This window comes from Chroicocephalus ridibundus, chromosome 11 (genome assembly GCF_963924245.1).
Source record: "Chroicocephalus ridibundus chromosome 11, bChrRid1.1, whole genome shotgun sequence".
Taxonomy (NCBI): Eukaryota; Metazoa; Chordata; class Aves; order Charadriiformes; family Laridae; genus Chroicocephalus; species Chroicocephalus ridibundus.
This window is the reverse complement of record NC_086294.1, coordinates 11,842,922-11,865,308: the sequence shown is the minus strand read 5'-3', so window position 1 is coordinate 11,865,308 and position 22,387 is coordinate 11,842,922. Positions and strand designations below refer to the sequence as shown.

At 53.6% G+C, this 22,387-nt stretch overlaps 2 protein-coding genes across 5 annotated transcripts in view; one reads left to right on the top strand and one right to left on the bottom strand.

Annotated features, from left to right (window-relative positions):
- Positions 1 to 3,221, top strand: part of STK32A (serine/threonine kinase 32A) — a 37,015-nt gene extending 33,794 nt beyond the window's left edge. For all 3 annotated transcript variants that reach the window (XM_063349478.1, XM_063349480.1, XM_063349479.1), the window contains one exon: positions 21 to 3,221. In XM_063349478.1, the coding sequence (XP_063205548.1) occupies positions 21 to 114 (94 nt within the window). In that variant the 3' untranslated portion in view covers positions 115 to 3,221. The remainder of the gene's footprint in view (positions 1 to 20) is intronic.
- Positions 3,222 to 4,001: 780 nt separating this feature from the next.
- Positions 4,002 to 22,387, bottom strand: part of DPYSL3 (dihydropyrimidinase like 3) — a 36,196-nt gene continuing 17,810 nt past the window's right edge. Inside the window, exons 2-14 of one of the 2 annotated variants that reach the window (XM_063349235.1) lie at positions 19,270 to 19,358; positions 16,731 to 16,915; positions 15,507 to 15,671; positions 15,223 to 15,284; positions 14,754 to 14,834; positions 13,285 to 13,353; positions 10,613 to 10,733; positions 10,067 to 10,223; positions 7,167 to 7,308; positions 6,637 to 6,807; positions 5,851 to 6,030; positions 5,111 to 5,273; positions 4,002 to 4,639 (exon numbers count right to left, since the gene is read on the bottom strand). In XM_063349235.1, the coding sequence (XP_063205305.1) occupies positions 4,551 to 4,639; positions 5,111 to 5,273; positions 5,851 to 6,030; positions 6,637 to 6,807; positions 7,167 to 7,308; positions 10,067 to 10,223; positions 10,613 to 10,733; positions 13,285 to 13,353; positions 14,754 to 14,834; positions 15,223 to 15,284; positions 15,507 to 15,671; positions 16,731 to 16,915; positions 19,270 to 19,358 (1,674 nt within the window). In that variant the 3' untranslated portion in view covers positions 4,002 to 4,550. The remainder of the gene's footprint in view (positions 4,640 to 5,110; positions 5,274 to 5,850; positions 6,031 to 6,636; positions 6,808 to 7,166; positions 7,309 to 10,066; positions 10,224 to 10,612; positions 10,734 to 13,284; positions 13,354 to 14,753; positions 14,835 to 15,222; positions 15,285 to 15,506; positions 15,672 to 16,730; positions 16,916 to 19,269; positions 19,359 to 22,387) is intronic. The other variant, XM_063349236.1, reaches the window with a different exon arrangement.

Sequence of the window (22,387 nt, the reverse complement as noted above, 5' to 3'; positions counted from 1 at the left end):
CGTCCCTTTCTCTCCCAAAGGGTGAGACACCACCACAACGACACCCAGGACACCATAACACTGGCCAAAAGCAGAGGCGTGTGCGAGGAGGACAACCAGAACAACAACCTCTGAGAGCAGCACAGTGCGGTGGTTCCTTGTGGGGCCAGCGTCCACCCGCTCTCCCACCGGCATGGCGCTGGGCCCTGGACTCGGCCGCTGCCACCGGGACGCTGCCGACAGTGTGGGGCCAGGGCACCTGCTGCCTCTGTGCCCACCCCGTCATGGATCCTGGGCCTGGGGACAGAGGCTGTGGGTCCTGCCCCCCCCAATTTGCCACAGCCATTATTGCACCTGCCGTGGCGGTGGGAATGTGACTGTGTGAAAATGGAGGAGACACTCCATGTTCACCCTTTCGGCTTGGCAAGCCAGCATCACAGCCTGTGGTGGGGGCTCCATCAGCGCAGCCGAAGGGCTGAGCGTGCTGCATCATTCAGAGAGGTGCCCTCACTAGTGTCACTCGTGGTGGTGGGTCCACCACAGCGCTGTGGGTCCGGGCTCTGTGGGGCTCTGGCCTCCCGCAGGGGCTCACAGCTGAGGCTTCAGCTGGAAGAGGCCGCTCTCAGCTCAGGGTCTCCCCCAGCACATAGCGACAAAGGTGGCCTCCTGCGAGAATCCCGTGAGTCTGGGCACGGAGGGCTGGAAGCGGCAGTGATCTCCTTCCTTGGCAGCAAAGGCTTCCCATCCAGTTCCCCCTCTCCATGCTGGTTCCTGTTCCCAATTCTCGCAGAGCGGCGCTGGCAGGTGGGTGGCCAGAGCCTGCGGATGTGGAAATGAAGAGGTAACAACCGGCCACTGGCAAATAACCGGCATCCAGATGCTTTTCCAGGTCAGCCTGAAAAACCTATTTACCATCACACTAAACTGCTGCAACTCACTGAATCTGATGGGGTTTGGCTTCCAACATCAGAGGTAAATTCAAATGTGTATTTTTAATCACTCTGCCATTGAAATCACACTTGATTTAAGCAGCTACTGTTCGCAGCAATAGCTGTACTCCTGGTGCAGTCTTTGCCAAGACTGACATTGGCCAAAGCTTCTCTATTATGGTAATGCTGGGAATGATGCTATTATTTAAATGCTTTGGCAGACCTGATGTTTCACCTCCTTATTTAACATTTTTACCTATTCTCAGCAATATAATGAATGCATGATGACCTGTTTGCTTCCCTTTTGCCCGAAGGTATTCTTTATATCCCCTGTGCCTTCCTGTCTTTCTCTCTGGCTAAATCCGATCAACTCAGAAAAAAAAATCGAATAAAACCAACAGCAAATGAAAGGCTCCTTCCCAGATGATCAAAACTCCATGTTACTTCTGAGGTCACTTGCATAGCAAGGCAGAATGGGTGTTCCTCCTGCCTAGAGCCAACTCGGACTTTACTGGGCTCAGTTTAAATCTGCTTGTCCCCTGGCTGAAGACTTTCTGACACCCTCTGCCTACAGAGCTGTGGATTCAGTCCATTACTGACACAGAAAAAAAAAAATCAAGACTGTTTGCAGTAGACTTCCTAGTGGTTGTCATAGCTGCTTCTGATAGACACGTGAATAATCCCTCTGTCACTGGTGTGATGATGGCTGTCTGGTTTGCTTTGGGAAATGTGTGGTTTATGCATGTGCACAGGCGAGTGGCCATCCCTGTGGCTGCTGGGAGCGGCGTGTCCCCGTCCCCCCGAGCCTGCCTGAATCCAAGGCAGGGGATGGCGTGTCCTGCCCGTCTGCCTCTGCAGGGGCACGTACCAGGCATCCCAGCACTGAGCAGCTCAGTCGTAGGTTGCGCCTAAAAATAAGCTTTAGTTAGGTGTCTTCCACTTTCTGGTCCCTCGTACAAGGGAGGCGGTGGGGTGTCCCACCCCCAGCCGCTCCCCAGCCAGCATATGCCCTGGCTGTCTGAGTGGCTTTGTGAGCCTTCCCGCAGATTGCGATAGGTGCTGAGTCTCCTCCCCCCCTGGGCCATGTCTCCTGGGGGATGCAGCGGAGCACATCATGGCACATCTCTGCTGCGGACAGGCCGAGCAGGGCAGTCCAGCGTGGTCACAACAGGTCTGTTCAGGGTCCCATCCGGGCCCTCTCCCACCACTGCCGGGGTACAGATTCTCTGGGCAGTCTGGTCTGTGGTGGGTGATGCTGGGGGAGCGCATCCTCTTCCTGACACGGTACCATGGCAGTACCTTTACCTCTGGACAATAAAGATAAAGCAGCCCCCCAGTTTCAGCTAACTATAGCAGTTTGTTTCCTGGCATCACATGAAGGCGCCGTGGGGAGGGGAAGCCGGTTCTGGGCAAAGGCTGCAGGGACTGAGGGTGCAGCACTGGCTGTGCAGCGTGCCCTGGTTTGCTCTGTGCAGCTGGCAAGCGCCCTGCAGGCGCAGGGATTGATGCACTGCAGTACCGCCACCTCCTTCCACACCCTGTGCCCGGTAGCCTGCTTTTATTTGCTCAGGTCAGGCTCCTGGCACAGTTGCCGCACCCCACCGTGTGTGTGCAGGGCTGGGGGGCAGAAGTATCGCTGTACCCTGGTAGTGTGGAAACAACCCAGTGGGACAGTTTGACCCTTTTCTGTCCAGGGAGCTGCAAAGCTGGAGTGGAATTACTTCACCAGTAAGTGGTTATCGGAGTCCTCAAAGGGGGTCACTGCAGTGGGAAAGCCACCTTCTCCTGCCAAGCCCTGCACACTCACGTTAGTATCACTGTGTTCTTGCTCTCCCCTTCCCCAGCCATCCCTGCTTTCTAGCAGTAAGGCTGAGCAGGATAGGGCTCTCCATGTCTCCCTGCCCTCAGACTTGTCATTCCCAGGGAGGCCAGCCAGAGCTCTGGCACGGTCCACAGGGACTGTCCCAACAGCCGTACCTGTTCCCCGTGGGTAGTGGAGAGGTTCGTACACCATAAATGTGTTTATCTGGAGGCACACACAAGGAAACTAGCCCTGCTCCTCACTGGGGAAAAATCTATTACTGCATAAATACTGTTGTACTGACTGACCAAAAAAAACCCTAACCTCGAGTACTTAAATGGTAAGAACATTGCATCTTTAAAAATTCCCCAGAGACTTCTACAACCATCTCTCCTTTTCCCTCTTCCTCCGTAAACAGAGGCACAGGCTCAGCTTAATCACTACCAGGCAACAGGGAAACATCTTTAATTACTTGATAGCAGAACTTCACAAAACTTGGAAGTATGAACAGCCTTCCCCACCCCTGGCACAACTATTCTGGCATGGCCCCTTCAGGACTGCTCCATGGACAACTTGTACTGTCTGAGTTGCAGGCATGTAAAAATAAATATTTCAAGGTCAAATACTTAAGGAAGAAAAAAAAAAGTGTATTTATTTAGCACAGCCTAAATTGACACTTAATTTTTGTAATATTTAAAACCAATCAAGTTTTTTTTCTTGCATGCTTTGCAAGCTTTAGAAGGCTGCGGCCCTCAGTTTGATAAACCCTGCTTGATAGAAGGGGAGCATTTAACTCACAGGTGCCCACAGAAAACAGCCTTCAAGCCAGCCCCAGCTGGGCAGACCCAAACTCCATGCCCCGGCAGTGCCACGGGGAGCCAGTCTCTGTCACCACACAGGTGGCAGGCACAGCTTGCACCAGGCGTTCACAGCCCGCGATGGCCAGGTTCGGCTGCAGCCAGGGAGCGGAACCACAAACTGAACAGATTTTTACCTGCAACATGCTATTTTGCCAATGCCTTTGCTTTTGCCTGAGCAGCTACACCAATACCCCAACACCGGCAGCAGCGAGCACCGCACGGTTTCCCTCCGCAGCCTGTCCCTGAACTGCAGCTCCCCCAGCTCTAATGCATCCCAAAGCCCCTCCTGGAGCCCCGCTGCCCAGCCCACCCACGGGGCACGCTCCGCAGCAGCCCTGCCCAGCAGCGGCAGCCTGGGAAGAAAAAAGCCAACCAGCAACATGAGCTGTTTGAAGGAACAACTTTTTTTTTTTTTAATAAAGTGTACAAAGTAGTAAAACTCCTTACACGAGGTGCTGTGACAGCTGTTACAGAGATGATTCAGGCTCCCCCATGGGCCTCGTGGTGAAATGCCGATGAGCATTGGGTGGAGATGAAGGACATGAACACAACACAGACCCACCTGCCCCTACAGCTCCCGTGAACCTGCCCTCCCCGTCCCACACTGCGGTCCCGGCCGGCCCCCACCACTTCGCCTGCCCGGCCATTTCACCGTCCCGCACCGCAGCATCCCGCACACGTTCAACACCAATAACACACTGAACCGAGCGACCTGTCTGAGCGGCATGCATACAGAAAGGAAGAGTAAAAACACAACCCGACCGAACCCACAACAACAACAACAGAATTTTAAGGCTATGCATAAAACAAAATGAAGCAATATTTTTAAAGCTAGGTAGCAAGTAGCATTTGTGAAACATAAGGCTTGAGGCTTATTGATTCTTCAGAACAGGTTTATTTGCCTTTCCTTCTTAAACACCAATGTACCATTTTTCTTCCTTTGCTTGAACAGGGATTTTGTTTCCTCCTCGGCAGGGACATTTAACTGAGGGAGGTTATGTTGGAGCGGCCTCCCGGGGGCGCAACAATGCGCTTGCTCGCTGAGCGAACACCTTCATCAATCTGGGTACCTGGGAGGACAAGAAAGCACAAAGGGAAGGGGGAAAGCAAAGTTAAGGGCATTTTCTTCACAGGACTGGGCAGTCAGGCAGCCTGGGGTCTTGCTGAAGGGCCTCCCGAAACTTTCTACAGCAACCTGCTCCCTCTCCAACTCCGGTAATGATCCCGAGAGCAGCAGTGGCTTGAACATCTCTGTAGACACTCCTCCGTGAACAGACCCGCACAGCAAGAGCAGGTCTGATGCTGTGCTGGCACCTCCATGGCCACAGTCTGCCTTGTTTCTACTGCAAGGTGCAGTGGGGCAGAGGGCCAGCTCCAGCCATATCCTTTAAGGGACACATGGGGTCTCACCCTGCCATGCTCCATTCTTGTGCTCAGCTTGCCCCAGGCCATCTCCCAGCTGCCCCCTGCCCCAGGCCAGGGGCTGGGACAGTGTGGCCAGCGGCCCTGCGCCCTCCCAGCCCAGCCGCCCATGTGTTCACCTGACAGGCTGAATCCAGACTGATGGAGGTTCCTGACGGGGGGTGTCTGCCGCGTGGGGGACCCCCTAGTTGACCCCGCAGGGGTGCCCCCCTTGGGGGTGGTGGTCAGGTCAAACACGGGTCCGTCATACATGCCCCTGGGCACGGCATGCATGTCCGACATCTGTCACCAGAGAGAAGAGGACAGTGACACTTCTCTGCTCCCAGGGAGCATCCTGCCACGGCAGTGTCATGTTCCAGCGATCCTTGGCTCCCCAGACCCACTGCAGAGGCAATTCCCACTCTGCTCCTCCATCCTGCATGCCCAAGACCTCCCTGCGGTGTTGAGGCCTGGCACAGCCCCACCGCCCACCTCCTGTGTGACGGCCTCCCTTCACTCCCCCCTGCAGAGCCCACTGCAACGGGCACGGGTTTGTGCTGCACGGATGGGGAAGGAGAAGGCCATTTTGCCCAGTCTCTTTGTTTTTAACTCAGCATTTCCCTCCGGACTCCTGCTGCGGCAGGAGAGCAACAAGGGCAGGCATCACCCACTGTTAACCCAGACCAGCATCTGCCTCTAAGGTCAAAGCTCTCTACCCAAGCCTTAACTATCCCAACTGTAGGTTCAAAACACACCAGTTTGCAGCACTGTTTCCAGGGTCCAGTGAGAACAGTCATGGAAAACCTATCAGTTATTAGGGAAAAAGGCAATTTGGCTAACAGTTTCCCAACTCTGTCTCCTGGCATCCCTGTCTCCTCACCCTCCTCCTGGCTTTGATGCGCTTGTAGACATAGTCCGGGAAAGGGCTGCTGGGCAGGAAGCGTCCAGTCCCCTGGGTCACATGCAGGTTGCCATCCTCCAGCATGATCTTCCCCTGGCATATAACAACCAGCGGGGCCCCACGTAGCTCCATCCCTTCAAAGATGTTGTATTCAGCTGCCTGCAGCAACCAGGAGATGATGGTCAGGAGGGACATGAGCACTGCCTGCCCACGCAGGGCTGTTTAGTCCCCACACTTCGCTGATGAAGTCACCAGTATGGGGAGAGGACACCTGTAACAGCCTTGCCTGCCCCAGAGGCTTGCTTTAGTTCACTAGTCCATCAAACTAAGAAGCCACCAGAGCTCCCAACATGAACCAGGACCTGCTGTTTCGGAGCTCGGTGTGAGCAAGGGCTCCAACAACAGAGGAGGGCAGGACCTAGGCTTGAGGTAAGGCATGAACAAACATGCTGGCAAAGCCAGGAAAGATTTGTACTTGGAAGAGGAACCCAAGTAAGGAGAAATTCATGTCCTTACACCTGTGTGGGCCAGGCTTGGGAGAAGAGCAGCACAGCAGGTGAGAAAAGCCCCATTTGCAGAGCCCAGGGCTCAAAGACGCCCTTCCCCACAGTCACAGCTAGCATGGCCCGGAGCCTGGACTCAGTCCCTCTTCCTCAGAGCCCAGCACGGCAGGGCAGCACCAGCCTCCCAGCAGCCAGGTAGCCCTTATACAGTGCTACTCGCATTCCACCCTCTAGCATTTCCACAGACGAGCAGAGGACTTACAGATTGATGGGTTTTTGCTGTGACGATCTTCACTGCATCAGGATCCCATATAACAAGGTCGCTGTCTGAGCCCACTGCTATTCTCCCTTTCCGTGGGTACAGGTTGAAGATTTTTGCAGCATTAGTGCTCGTCACAGCCACAAACTGGTTTTCATCCATCTTTCCTGTGGCCTGCTCAGACACAAAGAGAACTAAGCGCTCTTTTGGGGAAAGAGAGAGTAAGAGCCCCAGGAAGCACCAGACTCACTCCCACACAAACCACTGGCTGGCTGGGGGCAGGCCACTGCAGCTGGTCTTACTATTGGCACCAGACAGACTGAAAACCGGGGGCATAGTCACAGCTCCTGGCTGTTCACCCTGAACCCACGACAGCTGCCTCTCCTGCTCTGGCTTGTTTTGGCTCTCAACGCCAGAGAGGAGCTAGGCAGCTGGAAGCCCAGCTCTGCGGGGGCGAGAACACGAGTGTCTGAAGTGCCCGTCCACCCCGTCCGCTCCACTCCGCTCCGCTCTCTCCCTGGCGTGACTCTTACCACTGCCTTGTCCCAGATGACAGACATTCGTTCCTCTATGCCGTTGGTCCCTTCTGGGATTGCCGTGAAGTTGTCTTTTCCAATTGCTTTCTGTGCGGTGCTGAATGTACAGTGGGCACTTCCCGAAACCTGCAGGTCACCACTGAGGGGTGGTGGTAACAAAAGCGTCATCAGCCGTTTCATGGTCAGACAACAGCAGGGCCACGAGGGTCATGGATCTCCTCCTGGCACGGGCAGCCCTGGCTCAGCTCTGTTTTACTCTGCACCCCTGTTTCTACAGCCCCTCAGTCTGAAGACTTCCACCCGGCCTGGCCCCTGTGGTGGCCGTGTCACCTGAGAGCACAGTGGCAAGAGAGCTCTGCCACACGACGCTGCCCGCCTGGGGCACAGACAGCATCCTGCACCCAAGAGGAGTCAACAGCTCAGCTCCCCAGGAACAGGGTGGCCTTTGTGTCAAGCCAAAAGATGTCCTTCGATACGAGACTCCAACAAAGAGAAAAGACAACTCAGGTCTGCCTGGGAGAGCAGGCTTTCTGCCATATGAGGAGGAAGAGGCCTCTCCATGCAAGGACTGTCCCCCACAGCCAGCCCTTTTGTTGGGTACTGCCAGCTCCTGCCCGCCAACGGGCAAGCGCAGCCCTCCCCTGCCCCACGGGAAGCCTGCTGCGGGCCGGCATCACCCCACCTCTCAAGAGGGGACGCAGCTGCAGGCGTAGGCTTATGGGGGGCTGAGCCTGTGGGCTGCCCACCGCTCCCACTGCCAACCTTCCCCAGCGAGGAGAGCACCTCGGCCCGGCTCCAGGGCTCTGGCCCGAGACGTTTCATCTGGCAGGAGCTCACCGAAGGCTGCTCTCAGCCCTGCACGGACGCTCACAGCACGAGCTGCAGCAGCCAGCAGTGCATCCTGAGAAGGTGTGTGTGCAAGCGCAGGCTGGCCCAAGCTGCAGCATCTCCACCACATCACTGCTACAACAGCAAACGCCCCTCACTCTGAGAGTAAATCTGAGAGTCAGGACTCCCCAGAAGCAGCTCTTTCCAGGAGGCCCAGAAAAGCTTCGCTGCAGTGCTCTACAGCGGTTGCTGCCCAACGCATTATCCGGACCCCTCTGCCCAGAAAGGGTCACCAGTTGGATGAGATGCCCCGACCCATCCTGTTCCTGACAACAACGGCAGAGGGCAGGAACAGGCAGAGCCAGCGAGCTGCCGGCAGGCAGGGCAGGGCGAGGAGATGCCCGTGGCTCTCTGGACGTCACTCAGCTGCTGCTGGGTCCTTGGGGAGCAGGGGACAGACAGCAGCTGGAAAGCCATCACTGCCAGGTGAAAGGAAGTGCACCAACACAGGCCAGCTCCAGGCGCTGCCCGCATGAGGCAAGCGGCTTCGAGCATGTGGCTCCCAGACTGTCTGCGCCTGAATCCAGCACGGCATGGACACAACGGCTCTGCTCGGGGCTGTGAATCAGCCCTAATCCACTGGTAATCTTCATCTTCCTCTGATAATTTCTGCCATATGTCTGACTGCCTGCACAGCCAGAGACCCAGGCTGACGACACAACATGCTCCCTAATCTCCACCAGATTTGTCCCAGTGGAAGAAAACAAGCCGTCCAGCCCAGCTGGAGCCTCGCAGCCTCTCCTACTGCTGAAGCATCACAGAAAATGGTGCGGAAAAGGCGTCAGGACAGACACCTGTGGGCTGCAGGGTCTCAGAAGTGCTCTCGCCTCTCATTTGAGGTGTGGAGTAAATTTGAAGTGGAAGGGAAGGATTAGAAAGCCAGTTCAGGAGCTGGGCTCACTTTTCCCTGCCAGTCCCTAATACCTGCACCTATTTCATACATCCAGACTGAGCAGAGGCACATCTTACTCCTTGACCACAGCCAAATCCAGGGTGAGCTGCATGTTCCAACACCAAACGCACCAGCACCTTATGCCAGCCATGGCGTCTCCACCCTGGCACAACCCAGGTTTATCCTAGTGTGCCGCTCTGCAGAGACACTTACTGACCAGTCATCCCTTGCTCATCTAGTCAGAGATGTTTCCAGCATTACCTGAAAGGTCATTTCCATTTACAACCCCCTCAGTATCAGTTGTCCCTGGCTAACACAGACGAGCCGCCACGCACAGTTCAGCGTGCAAACACAGGGTGAGAGGGGCGTGCGATTCACACGTGGCATGCAAACAGGGCCAGCAATGAGCTCTGCGTCCCGAGCTGCTGTGCGTGCCTTGCCAGGGAGAGGATGGAGGCTAACTGCGAAAGGTCAAAGCAAATTGCTGACGTGCTTTTATTGTTCGCTCTCTATTTTCAACAAATCCCTTCCCCACCCCCTTGCCTTCAGGGTGAAAAAATGACCTTCCATCCCTGTCAGATGTGCGCAAGCTGCCCTTAAAGGCCTGGTGCGCTCTGCTCTGCATGCTGTACTGCTGCTAACCTGAACAGGCGTGAGAAAACATCCGCTTTGTATTCGACCAGTGGGCCCCCACCAGCTTGTGACACCTGTAACCCCTCCACCTTCTCCTGCACCATCGCAGCCCAGGCAGCCATTCCCCACCCCTCACATGCAGAAGGCCTTTTCCAGCTTGGTGAACGCTTTTGTTGGCAAGTCTGTGTTAGCTGGTCCTCATTTCTTTGCCTTCTTCAGGACATTTAAAATGGTTTGTGACTACTAGCCCTGGTATTTTCCCCACTATTGATGATAAGCTTCTGGTGCCGCCCCTGCCCCTCCACTCTCAGGGATAAGCCACCATGGCTCTGAGTCAGAGCCATTTCATCAGTCAGTTCATTAAATACCTACAGTGGACTAAAGCCTATGCTGCTCAGATACTCCCAAACCTCTTCCTTCCCTATCCAAGGCCAGAGTCCACTTCTTCCCGCCGGCAGCACTGCCCAGCAGAGCTGTCACTCACCTGGCCAGGAGGGAGTTGATGTAGTCAGGGGTTGTTGGGTCTGGGCTCAGAGGCGGAGAGACCACAAATGCTGCAGCCTTGGCCCAGTTCTTGCTCCAGTAGTGCGTCCCATCGGTCCCGAGACTGGCCGTGATGGGCTCACCAAACACCACGTTGCCTGGAAAGGGTGACAGAAAGGATTCTCTTTTGGTGAAGCCTGGAGGCATTCTCCATTCCACAGCAGTACCAATAGCCTGCCATGCCCAGAGGACACCTAGACCCACATCCATCATCTCCTGTGCATTCTTCCTCCCTTATCCCTGTAAATATTTACTGTGTGCCACCAAAAAGCTGGCAGGCTCGTCCTGCTTTGTGTGGGTTGGTGCAGTGTCCCCGTGCCCTTCAGAAGTCAGGTAAATCCCTGAACTAACTGCAGAAGGGGAAGCACTGGATTGCGCTCAGCGCACAGTGGTGGTCTTGGCAAAACAACCATGAGGATGCGGGGACCACTGAATCCAGTTGTCCAGGATCCCAGCAAGCCTTTGTGCAGCCGCAGCTGCCACTCACCTTTTTTTCTGGCTTGTGAGATGAGGTCAGCAGCGCTTTTGCTCATCACTTTAGTCACGTAGAGAGGACAGTTGGTCTGGCTGGCAATAGTGATGGCCCGGAAGACAGCTTCTGCTTCCAGCTGGAAGAGAGAACGGCACATGGCTGCGGAGGAGCACTGGGCGGGCAGGGAAGAGCCCCTGCTCCTCTCGGCACTCCGTGGATTGCTGCTGACACCCTGTGCCCTTGCTCTTATCCTTGACTCCCTGAGGGCAGGTTCATCAGGGAGACCTGACAAGCAAACTTCAGTCTCCCTCGGGCCTGGCCCAACACGCAGGACCAGCCCCACCATGCTCAGCAGGGGAGCGCTGCCTGGACCGTTCTCGGGGGCCAGCACAGAGTGGCATCTGCTTTTTCCACTGCCTGGTTCCAGCTCTCCCAACAGCCAGAGAAGCCCAGGGACTGCTGCCCATGCCTGACAGCATGGCTCACAGGCTGACGCCAGAGGAAGGGTCTGCCCCTGCAGACCACTCACTGCTCCAGGCTTTCCTGCCGCTGCGTTTGGTTTAACGGAACGTCACCCTGCCTGTGGCTGGGGTGCAAGGAGCCATGCGCCAGCAGGCTGGTGGCGTCAGGGTCTGGCTGTCCTGCGATGCAGCTGCTGCTCATCCCAGCCCGCTGACACCAGCCCCATATTTCACCATCCTGCTGTTAGCGGAGGGCGGATTTCCATCACAAGGGATATCTTTGGACTATTACATCAGCCCGTGCTCAGCCTGAGCTCAACCCCAGAGTTTCTCCAAGTGTTTGCTCTACAGTTTGGCTTCAAGCTTTGGCATGAGAAAGTTCAAAACAGAAGCCTTAAAAAGACAATGTACCAATCAGCTAGCTCCCGGGGGAGGCCCAGACTGCCAGCTGCAGGGAATGCAGTAACTGCCTGTGGGCCAGGCAGCTGCCCGTGCACGATTAACTCTCCCAGTAGCAGGAGAAGCAGACACTGCACCCAGACACCCATGCACCCATACACCTCTCGTACTTCTGCAGGCCTATTTGCTGCACAGTGAAAAGAGGTTTATCTCTTCTGCTTAAAGACTCTTTAAACAGAAATTTAAACAAGAAAATATTTTTATCAGTGTGCTTATGGACTTGAGTAGTTGACAGGTTTTAACACGGGGACAGAAGCAAACAGAGCCATCACGGAATACCCTTCGCAGCAGTTTACAATCTCGAGCAGCACCATCCTGCCCTACCAAATCACCACCATCACCTGATAGAAGCACGTCTTTAATCCCCACTGAGGTCCCTCCAGGACAGAAGAGACCCACAGAGCTATGGACCACCCTCCCAATGCTTTGCCGTCAATCTGCAGGCTTCTTGGGGGCTGGCAGTGTCATCTGTGCTCTACCTAACATTTTCCCAGGTAGAGGATGCTCTGGAAGAGGGACACTGTTTATTTTCAAAGGCAACGAGATCTGGATTTGGCTGAACAGACAGTATCTAGAGCATTCTTGCACTGTTCGCAGTTGCCTTACACTTTAATGGCATTTCAAGATTAAACACTCAACAACGTTTTACCGGCTTTGGACAAGAGGAACCGCAGCGCTGTCTTACGATAATAGGACAGTTCTCAAATGCTGGCACAACCACAGCATCCCGTAATTGCAGGTTAGTTTGCCAACTAGTGGCGACGGGTCTAGAGCCATAAAAATAAATGGCAGTTTACACACTGAGGGACTCTGATCTACTGTACTTGACAATGAATCTCTTCCCTGTACAGAAAAATGCTTTACAGTCTCATACTTCAAAGAGACTGAGCACTGTATTACACTAGGCTATATATGTTGTTACCAGCCATAATACAGCCAACTTCTTACACGTTCATTTTAAGCCAACTGATTTTACTTCCAGCAGACCCTGAAGTATAAATCTGTCCCTGTACTCCCCTGCTCGGCTTTGCTATTGTACCAAATTCCTATAGTTTTCTTCTTTCATGTGCTGTGGAAAGTTAAAAGCACCTCTCAGCAGGCAGCTATCTCAAGAAAACCTACCTAAAATTAGACTCAACTCAGATTAATGGACCAAACAGAAAAATACCCTGTGAGCTAAAATTAGAAGTAATCTAATTAGTGTCTTGACAATGATTTGTAACCAGGAAATTCCCCCTCTCCTTCCCTCCCACTCCTTCCACCAATGGCTTTGTCTGTCTGATTTTGAAACACACTTTAGACCCTAAGCAGAGATTAAGCAGGAAGAAGCTGGAATCTGTCTGCGCTCAGACAGACATGAACAGTGAATTTTCAGAGGAACTAAAACTTGCCATTCGATTCTTCTGAGGCCTCTCGTATCTGTGGAGTCACCTATAAAAGACAAATGCCCCCAAACCAGCCCCAAATGCTGCTACACCCATACAGATCTTTTTCTTGATTGATTAATCTCTGGGAGACTCAGAAACCCCTGTCTCTGCCAGGAGACTTGAGCCAGACTGAGGAAATGTTTGTCGCAAATGCGCACCTCGCTCTTGCCTGGGCTGATGATGAACACGACAGTGCTGCCTGTACAAACGGATACCCACAGACGCATACGCACACAGACACATGATGCTTGCTTGGCCCCACTACACGCACTAAGCCTACTGTGACTTGTGGGGAAAGCTCTTCAGTGCAGCAAGGCCGGTACCGTCCTTTGCATCTTACCTCCTCAGGTCTGCTCAGCACGTGGCCCTCGGGGCCAGTTATTCCCATCTCCAACATCCTGGTTTGTTCCTAGGACATTGAAAGGACAGAGGGACATTGTAAGACTGTAAAACTACCAATCCCACAGAAAAGCAGATCCCTCCTGTGTCGAGCCCTTCCCTTAGGACTGCCACCACCCTGCGTCCTGTGGGACCACTGTGCGTGGGGAGAGGCTGCTGCAACCTCAAAGGGTTTGAGAGAGAAAGAAGCAGGATGGGGAAATGCGAGCACTTGGAGGGAATGCAGACACTGACTGAAACCCCTTTGATGAAACAAGCACAGTGTGGAGGAAAAAAGGGTACAAACACCCCAGCTCCACGAACAGCACTTGATATGTTTACAGTCCCTTTCCAAGGCCCTTGCTGGCTCCCCTTCTGAAAAGCAAGTCTGAGTAGAAAGTATTGAGAAAACAATCATTAAAGCCAGTAACAAAATTCTCCTCCTAAGGTTACGCCTGGGTCCCCAGTGCTGTTATTTAACCATTTGGATATCAGCAAGTGCTAAATCCTGTCCTGTATCAACTTCTATAGAAGCTGATGGTGTGGGGTGTTGGTTCCTGTATTAACATTATCCCAACTATTTTGCTGTTAAGGACCGTGGATGACTGCGCGTGCATGCACGCTGCATGCGCTGGCCCGCCTATCTCCTGTCTGTACCCCAGAGATTTCTCTTGCATTCCCCCGTTTCAAATGACATTTGACACAGGTCAAAGGAAACACGCAGGGGAACTTCATGCCATCCGTTTGTGCACTGCAGCTCTAAAAAGCCCAAAGAAAAAATTACTCTTGTAGTCTGAGAGGATGTTCAAAGAATGACAGAATGACCTCTTAGTTCACACTCCTTCAACTCTCAAGAATAAGAGAGACAAGAAACAACAAGTAGTTGCAGAGCATAACTGAGCAACATCTTCTCTGTCTTAATGAAAATCAAAACATTTGGACTTTCTCTCATCCAGCACCAATTACAACACAGCGGGTCAATACAGCCTACCCACTTGAACACCAAACCACATCCCTCATAACAATTCCCTTGCAAATCCAGCTCCATCAGCCAGCTGCTTGCTTACAGCAGGGAGAAAATTCCTCTCTTGCCGCAGCCCTTTTCAATAGCCTTTAACTCTCTGAGATGATTTTGTGCAAGGCAAAGGTCTCTGCCTCTCCACACCAAAGAGCTGTGGTTGGTGTGAACATACAGTACTTGATGGTCCGCTCTCTTCCATTTAGATAATTGCTAATTCACTATTTCAAATTCACTTATGCACCACATATTCACAGCAGAAAACCTTGGTAAATTTGATGTTGCTGCTGAGCAGCAGAGATCACCATGCAAAAGACATCCACTGAGCTTTAGACTCATTTTGTCAATGCCCCACACTGAATCTGCCTGGGATAGATTTTCAGTCCTTGCACACCAGAAGAGCAGTTCGTTACCTGTGCAATTATATCTCCATTTTCAGCATGAACTTGAGCTATGGCACCCAGCTCTGCCAGGCAGCTGAATATCTCGTACAGCTAAAACAGAGACAAGAAAAAATGATTACTGAGCAGTCAGATCGCCCTTGTCACCCTGGCAGCGGCAGGGCCTGGCGTGGGCGCGCCGTGACCAGCTCCGGCAGTGCCAGGCGCTGCTCTCCGAGGGCTGCGGTCACCGGCGGCTGCTCTTGGTGATCTCCAGCCCAGATCTCTGCCTCCTCCTGCAGCATGGGAGCCTGGCTGGCCCACGGCAGGCATGCCATGCCCACAGCCCTCTGAAGGCAGCAAGGGGAGAAGAAAGGAGCCGCAAGGAACAGCCAGGAGCAGTGGGGCCACCCGCCACACTGGCCTCCCTGCACCCAGCATGGCCGCCATCCCCCTGGCTGCCCCTCGCACCGACACAACCAGGTGGCGAAGGGGGTCTCACCTCGGTGTTCGACATCTGGTACAAATCCTTGTAGGCCATGTACACCATGAAGGAGTTGACTCCTGGGGGCAGAGGAGAGAGGGGTGAGCTGGGGGCTCCCCCGGCTCTGAGCTGCCTTCCCCCCCAGCCCACCCACAGGGCACAACTCCCCTCGCGCCACGCGGGATGCCAGCAGGCACTCGACAGCGAGAGGACGGATGACAACAGGGTCACCCCTTGCCCTGCTTCCGCTGGCACCACCCCGCGGCGAGGGGACAGAGCACAGGGAGCAGTGGGAAGCAAACCTTTCTCTTGGACCATGGTGTGCAGCTCCTGCCGGACACGGTCACTCCAGCGCGGGATGTCCACGTGCAGCGCGTAGTCGCAGCAGGCCTTCCCGTCTGCCCACTCCCGCCACCGCTCCAAGGCCTCCACCAGGCTGGACTCAGGGTCCGGCACCACATGGTCCACTGCAGAGACACGGCGGGGCGAGGGGTGGGCAAGGGCCCCCCGCCCAGCCACCCCACCACCGCCCCACACGCTGCCGGGCACCTCCACGATCCCAGGTCATCTCTGAGCAGCCTCAGGGCAGCTCCGGAGGGCAGTTCCCATCACCGCCGCAACACGCCTGGGCTCCACCAAGCACATTTACCAGCACAGGAGCATGCAGAGCCTTTGCTTAATGGCCTTTGGCACGGGACCAGGGGCTTTTACAGGCTTCTGCTGAGAAATCAGCTGAAAGCTGAAGGGCCTTGTCCTTCCTCACCCCCACTTCCACCCCATTAACACACAGCCTCCTCCCACGCGGCAATACTAATGCACCTTTTATTGCCCACCATGTAATCCCCAGGCCCTGCCACAGACCATTTCAGACAACTTATTTTTTTGGCCCATGGGACAAGGAGAACCAGGGCGGGGGGGGGAGGGCAAGAAACCCAGTCCTTTACTGGAAGGATCAACAGTTACTCCTGCATCCCAAGAAACCCTGCAGTAAACATAGCTGTGACCACCGCACAGCAGTGAAAGCTGGACCTCAAACCAGTGCACAACTGTGGCCTTCTCCAAGGAAGGACCTCAGAATTCCCTTTCCTTTTTCGTTAGCACTGTTTATTTCCGAGCAGTGTGGGATGCCAGGACATTGCTCTATTCCTCAGATGACTCTGAGCGTCATGCTGCCCTATTTTTATTTAACAGGGAAAAGAAGTGATGCCATTGTTCCTTTTTGAGGGGCCCAGGGGCACCAGTGGCTGCTGCAGACAATGAAGCACTGCGGAACACAGTATCTGCAAGGGCAAGAGGTCTTCTGCAAATCTCCTGTCCCACCACTTCAGTATTACTAAGGATCCCAAAGATACATCCCACCCCTCCCTCTCTAGACTGCACTGACAGAGACCACAGGAAAGATGCGTGCAGTGTCATGGACCTTAAAACAAGGATGACAGAGAAAAGCGAAGAGAACAAGAAGTAACTGGGCAACATTCCAAGACTGCTGGGTGCTGTCACATACAGGACCTGCCTGCTGCACTCACTGATCATGGTGGTTCCACCTGCCAGGGCTGCTTTTGTCCCTTGAAAGAAATCATCCACAGCTGTCATCCCCTTGTATGGCATCTGCAGGCGAGTGTGGACATCAATTCCTCCAGGGATCACCATCTTCCCATTGGCTTCTATGGTTTTGACCCCACCAGGGACAATCAGGTTGTCTCCAATCTGCCTGATGGGATCATACCAAGACGGTGAGCCACATACAAAGAAAAACCAGCCACAACATCATCAATGAACAGTTCAGCTAGGGAGCGGCCAGGTCAACTCCTCCTGCCAGAAGTGCCCACTCCCACACCTGGGCTTGCAGGAGCCAGCAGAGTGAAACCACCTCACTCTGCAGCAAAATGCAGGGTTGTCTGGCTCGCTTAAACCTACAATTTGCATAGTCCAGGGGTGGCTGACCATCTGTCCGACTGTTCTAGTGGTGTCTATGATGGCACCCGCTGTCTGGGGCAGGCACTGGGCTGGGGTAGCTGTGGAGCATGGTCTGATTGGCACGCAGACTTCTGCAGTGTATGGCGAGAAGCTGCCTAGGACACGTCATACCCCACAGACTCACGAGTCAGGCTCCTGCAAGGGTTTCCAGCACAGCAGTCCTACCTGTTCACCCGGGGTGCTTGCTCACAAAACCCGACACCATCCCTGCTTCCAGTAAGATGCACCCCTAATCTCTCCTCTCCCCTGTCCTTCTGCCCACCTTAAGTAAGGCTCAAGTCTGAGGCTTACTTACAGAGAAAGATGATTTCCCAGCGTAATGCCACAGCTGCTAGGCCAGCTCAGGGCTCGTCAGGGACTTGTAATGCTGCTCACAGCACAAAGTCCCGAGGGTAAAGGGAAGCCTCCCTCCGGGGAGCTGGGGAGGAGCTCACGGAGTGCACAGCACGGCTGGCTGCAGCCCGGCTGCACTGGTGGCACAGCCCGGAGGCACCGGGCTCGCTCTCTTCCCAAGAAGGCACCGGGCTCTCCGCTCCCCAGGACCTCCCCTCTCACATTGTCTCCTTCGTGCCCCTGAAAGACATCTTTGCTATCAGCAGGGCCACGCTGTAGTGAAGGCAGCTAAAATCCCAAGTATCTAAAAATATCTTCTGAAAACAGGAAACCTAAAAAGTTCCAGTATACATCTACTCATAACCTAAAATACCATTAGTAGTCCTGTGGAGCTTGTACTGATCTAGCACACGACATTTTCCTCCCTAGACATACCCAGCCCTGCTGCAGGCCATGTCACCCGAACCTTCAGACTCCCTTCACTCAGCCCCCTGCCCCCTCAATCCCTTTATCTGTCCATATGTGGCACTCAGCCTTCAAATCTCTTCTTTCAGAAATCCTATTTTCATCAAGCCTGCCTCAGTCTTCCCTGATAAATCAAGATAAAAGACAAGTTGGTTTTAGTGGAAAACTTCTGATTTCCTTGGCACACTGGGGAAGTAAACGAGGAGCAAAATCCATTCTTGCACTTCATTCAACCTTAGTGACTTTGCAGTTTTTTTTCCTTAGAATAACAAAAGTTCTGTGGACAGAACTGTTCGCTCCAGTGCCCTCACAGCAATAAACCAGCAGCTCTTTCCACTGTTTTTACTGAGATGAATCCATCACCAAAGGAACTGAACTGCTCACTGTAATATTACCAGAATTCATTTGTGAGGGCACTTCACTTCCAAGGCAATGAAATTCTGTGACCTCCAGGCTGCAGGTGAGACTAAGAGATTTGCCCAAGGATACCCAGAAAGTCTGCCCCACAGCAAGACCTGAAGCTGGCTCTGACCCCTGCCAGCGTACAAGTACTAGACAATCATGAATGCTCTTGCCCATGAACTAAAAGCAGCCTCATAAAAATATAGTCCCACTTCTTGAAGTATTTCTCTGCTGGTGGATTTTTGAAATATACCATCCTGGGAAGGATGGATATTTTCCTCTACCATAGAGCAAGCGATGCCTTTTCAAGTCCCTGTGCTATAAACTATCACAGTTTTTTCAATTCACCCAGCTTCGAGCTGGTCCCAGTGTGATACATTTGCCACGTTTGAACTGCAGCCTTTAAACAATGGAGTTTTTACTGCACCTCTGAAACACACACGAAAAAGCTGGGGGAACACAGAGGTTTGCCTGCAATTCCTGAAAATCTCAAGGATGCAGATGACCTGCAGCATAGCACTGTCCTTGTTAGTGCTAACAAATGGGATCTCGTGTGGGGTCGTTCATGCTAATACTGTTAACACGGGGCAAAACGGGAGTCAAAGATAAATCTTGTTCCTGGTGCAATTAGACACAGCTTTGTTGTACAACGGATGCTGTGTCACGAAGCCAGCAGCCCAACTGCAATTCAGTCCCTGGGGTTGCTACGTAAACACGCCAGGCAATCCCATGTGTGCTCACACACAGCCTCTCACCGCAGCGGGACATCAAGTTTTACTGGCTGGCAAGTTGGGTACAGACTACATCCACAAAAAGCCAAGAACCATCCAACCTGAAGCTCATTTAAGGGGATATGGAGATAATACACTGTAGAAGTCCCATACTTACTTTATGAGGCCATCCTCCATGTAAATGTCGGCATAGAACGACTGGTCATCGTTGACTATTCTCCCTCCTTTAATAAGGAGACGATCACTCTGCAAAGGGAAGAGCACAGCAATTGTCAGTAGCAGGCAACACACACGCTGCTCAGTGGCAGTACAATGCCCTTCTTGGGGGCACTCCTGCTGCACCGGACATCTCGCCCCAACAGCCGACACTGAACCGACACTTGAAACAACAGGACAAGAGCAAGGACTGAAAAAGACCTACTGCTCGTAGGGCTGTTTCTGAATAGAACAGGTGCTGCCAGAAACACCACCGAGGCAGAATGAGCACAAAGGAGAGGCACTGGGAACACAACAAATATGCTTCCATAAAATATACAGACAGAAGTCAAAAGCTTCCTACACCAGGTCATTATGCACACAAAGCTGCGGGCAGCACAAGCCACGTACCAGTTTGTTACTCAGGTCATGTCCTTAAATCATACCCAAATACCATGCAAAACAAGTTGCATTAGAGGAGAAAATTTCTCTCTCTCTCTCATCTGTTACCACTTTGCAAAGACCACCAACAGGACAGGCAGCCCTGAATTTGATGCATCTGCTATTGGAACCCGTCCCTCCCCTACAACGCTCGGGGTAGTGCTTCTGAGGCATTTCACAACATCACAGGTCTACACAAGACCCAGGAGGCACCAAGCTGCGTTCCCGTCTCATCCTTTACCACCCCCTCTGTTCTCATTTCTACTGACCTAAGTGTCCAGCAGCTTTCTCCGAAGGAGCGCAGCCCGACACTGGAGGAGCACCCAAACCAGAACTGCTCTTTTGCTCTTTCAGTGTTCATGCTTTTGGACCTGGGCAACCCAGCATACACTGATGGGAGAGCACGGGCACTGTCCTGTGGGGAACAGACCCTGTCCTGAGGAACTGGGAAGGATGAGATCCTGTTCTCCTACCTCGCCCTGCATGAGTCCAAACACCAGCTGCAGGCAGCACAGGGGCAAACACAAGTACAGGGATCTCACACGTGGCTACCATGTATTCAGGTGACATAAGCTGACAGTGCTGATCCAGAGAATATGCAGTCTTCCTGATTGCTTAAAATGCTGCTAACAGCCTCCCAGCTCTCAGGCTCCCCTTCCTTTCCTCTCTGCTCCCCCCAGTGCCACAGTCCAGGTTTTGGCATGTGAGAACAGCCCCCTTCCACAGACCCAGCCTGGACCACGGCCAACCAGAGCCCTCATCCGGGCTCACACACCAGCCTCATCCTGTGAAGCTCCTGAACAATTAATTCCTCTGCAGGGAACTGGGTTTGTTCTTCATCCGCTGCCCCTGGGGTGATTTCTGGAAGTATCACCATGGTGGTGGTAATTTGCAGCTTCCTCCCTGGCAACAGAAGGATGCGAGAGAATCCCCCCGTGTCCCTGCAGCCTGCGGCAGCCAAAGCCCAGAGACCGGTGTGCGGTTTTACTGCAATCTCATCCACACACAGTCGAGACAAAGAAACTGGGTGGGGAAAGGATCAGAACGCGCGGCGCGCTCAGCTCCGGCTGCGGCTCGGTGCTGGTGTGGGGGGAGAGACACGGTCTCCCCTCGCTCCCGGGTCAAGGACCTTCCCACAGCTGCAGCGAGGACCAGCAACACCAGTCCCAGCAATGGGGACTGACCCTCCCCTCTCAGCGCAGCTCCAGGCTGACGAGGAGCCTCGCCCCCCACCAGGAAAAGCTCACGGATGAGCTGTTCCCCCTTTCCCGTCGCATCCACCGTCCTCCCGACAAGCAGAGCTGGGGTTAGCTCCCTTCTTCCCTGACCTAAGCTAACACATCGGCAGGGGTCCAAGGCTGGGTCTGGAAGCAAGGGCACGTTGCTGGTCACAGACCTCCCCACGCAGGTCCTTTAAACAGCTCACTTTAACAGATCACCACCAGCACATGAAGATACCAGCCCTGACTAGCGTCCTGGGGGACCGTTACCCCCTCCCACTTGCAGCTCTGTTCCTCGGGTACAGCCAGGTGCGCGCTGTCCCGGGAGTCCTGGCCCTCCTCCTCCCAGAGCACAGGGTGCTTGCCCTTCCTTTTGTGTCTATTCAATTGTCATCTCACCAACAATACTGTAATTTTAAATTCAGAAACCCCTAAAAGAGCGACGTGTGACCACAGCCGGTTGCTTACAGCCTGTCAGTCACAGGGGGCAAGCAGCTGAGCCGTGGCTCCCCTGGATGCAAATGATGAGTACTTAAGTAGCACTACAAGAAATATGGATAGAAACTACCAAGCAACAGTATCAGGCGTCAGCTATGGAAGAATCAGCGCCATGGTTAGAAACACAGAGCGGATTCTCGTTTTATATTTCAGTGAACTGTACATAGAGTTTCTCCCACGTAACCAGTCCCTTGTGCCCTGGCAGATCCTCCTTGGCTTTACCTACCCTGCACAATGAGAAAAAAGTCTACCTGCCCAGATCCAGTAACACGATTGGGCCTCCAGTTTTTTTGTCTTGCCCATCCCCTTTAAGCCTCCCCAAATTGCTTCCCCGAAGGCGCTGGAGTTCATTCTCGCTGGAGTTCAAGCCTACCAGCAAATACTGATGCTGCCCACCTCTCCCTGCGCATGGGGTAAGAGGAAGCAAAGGGAGACGGGCACAGGCAGCCTGGGGGGTAGGAGACTGCAGCACTTGACAATTACTGAATAAATTGTTAATAGGAACTCAGAAAATATGCCTGCCCGCAAGGACAAATGGTTGTTCTGAGGCAGATGTGAAGGGCTGCTCAGAGCCTGCTCTGTCAGTACACAAAATCGTCAGGTCCATAATGGCTGGAGCATGAACAAGGGGTTCATTGAGGGGATCGGGTGCTGCCCCAAGCCTGGCTGCCGGACACCCCCCGTGCCTGCAGAGGGAGAAGGGGGCATCCGTGCCTACCCACCAGCTACGAGGGAAAATGTAATGAAGTAAAATAAGTGAAATCCAAATGACACCACATCCACAGGCTCTGTCATCATCCAGGAGTGCACCCAGACGTTAAGAGGCAGAGGAACACGAAAGGAAGAGAATGAAGCAGTTACGAGGAAACAAGTCTGACTTAATAGACAGGCTTCTGCAGCACACGCTGCCAGAGCAGCCTC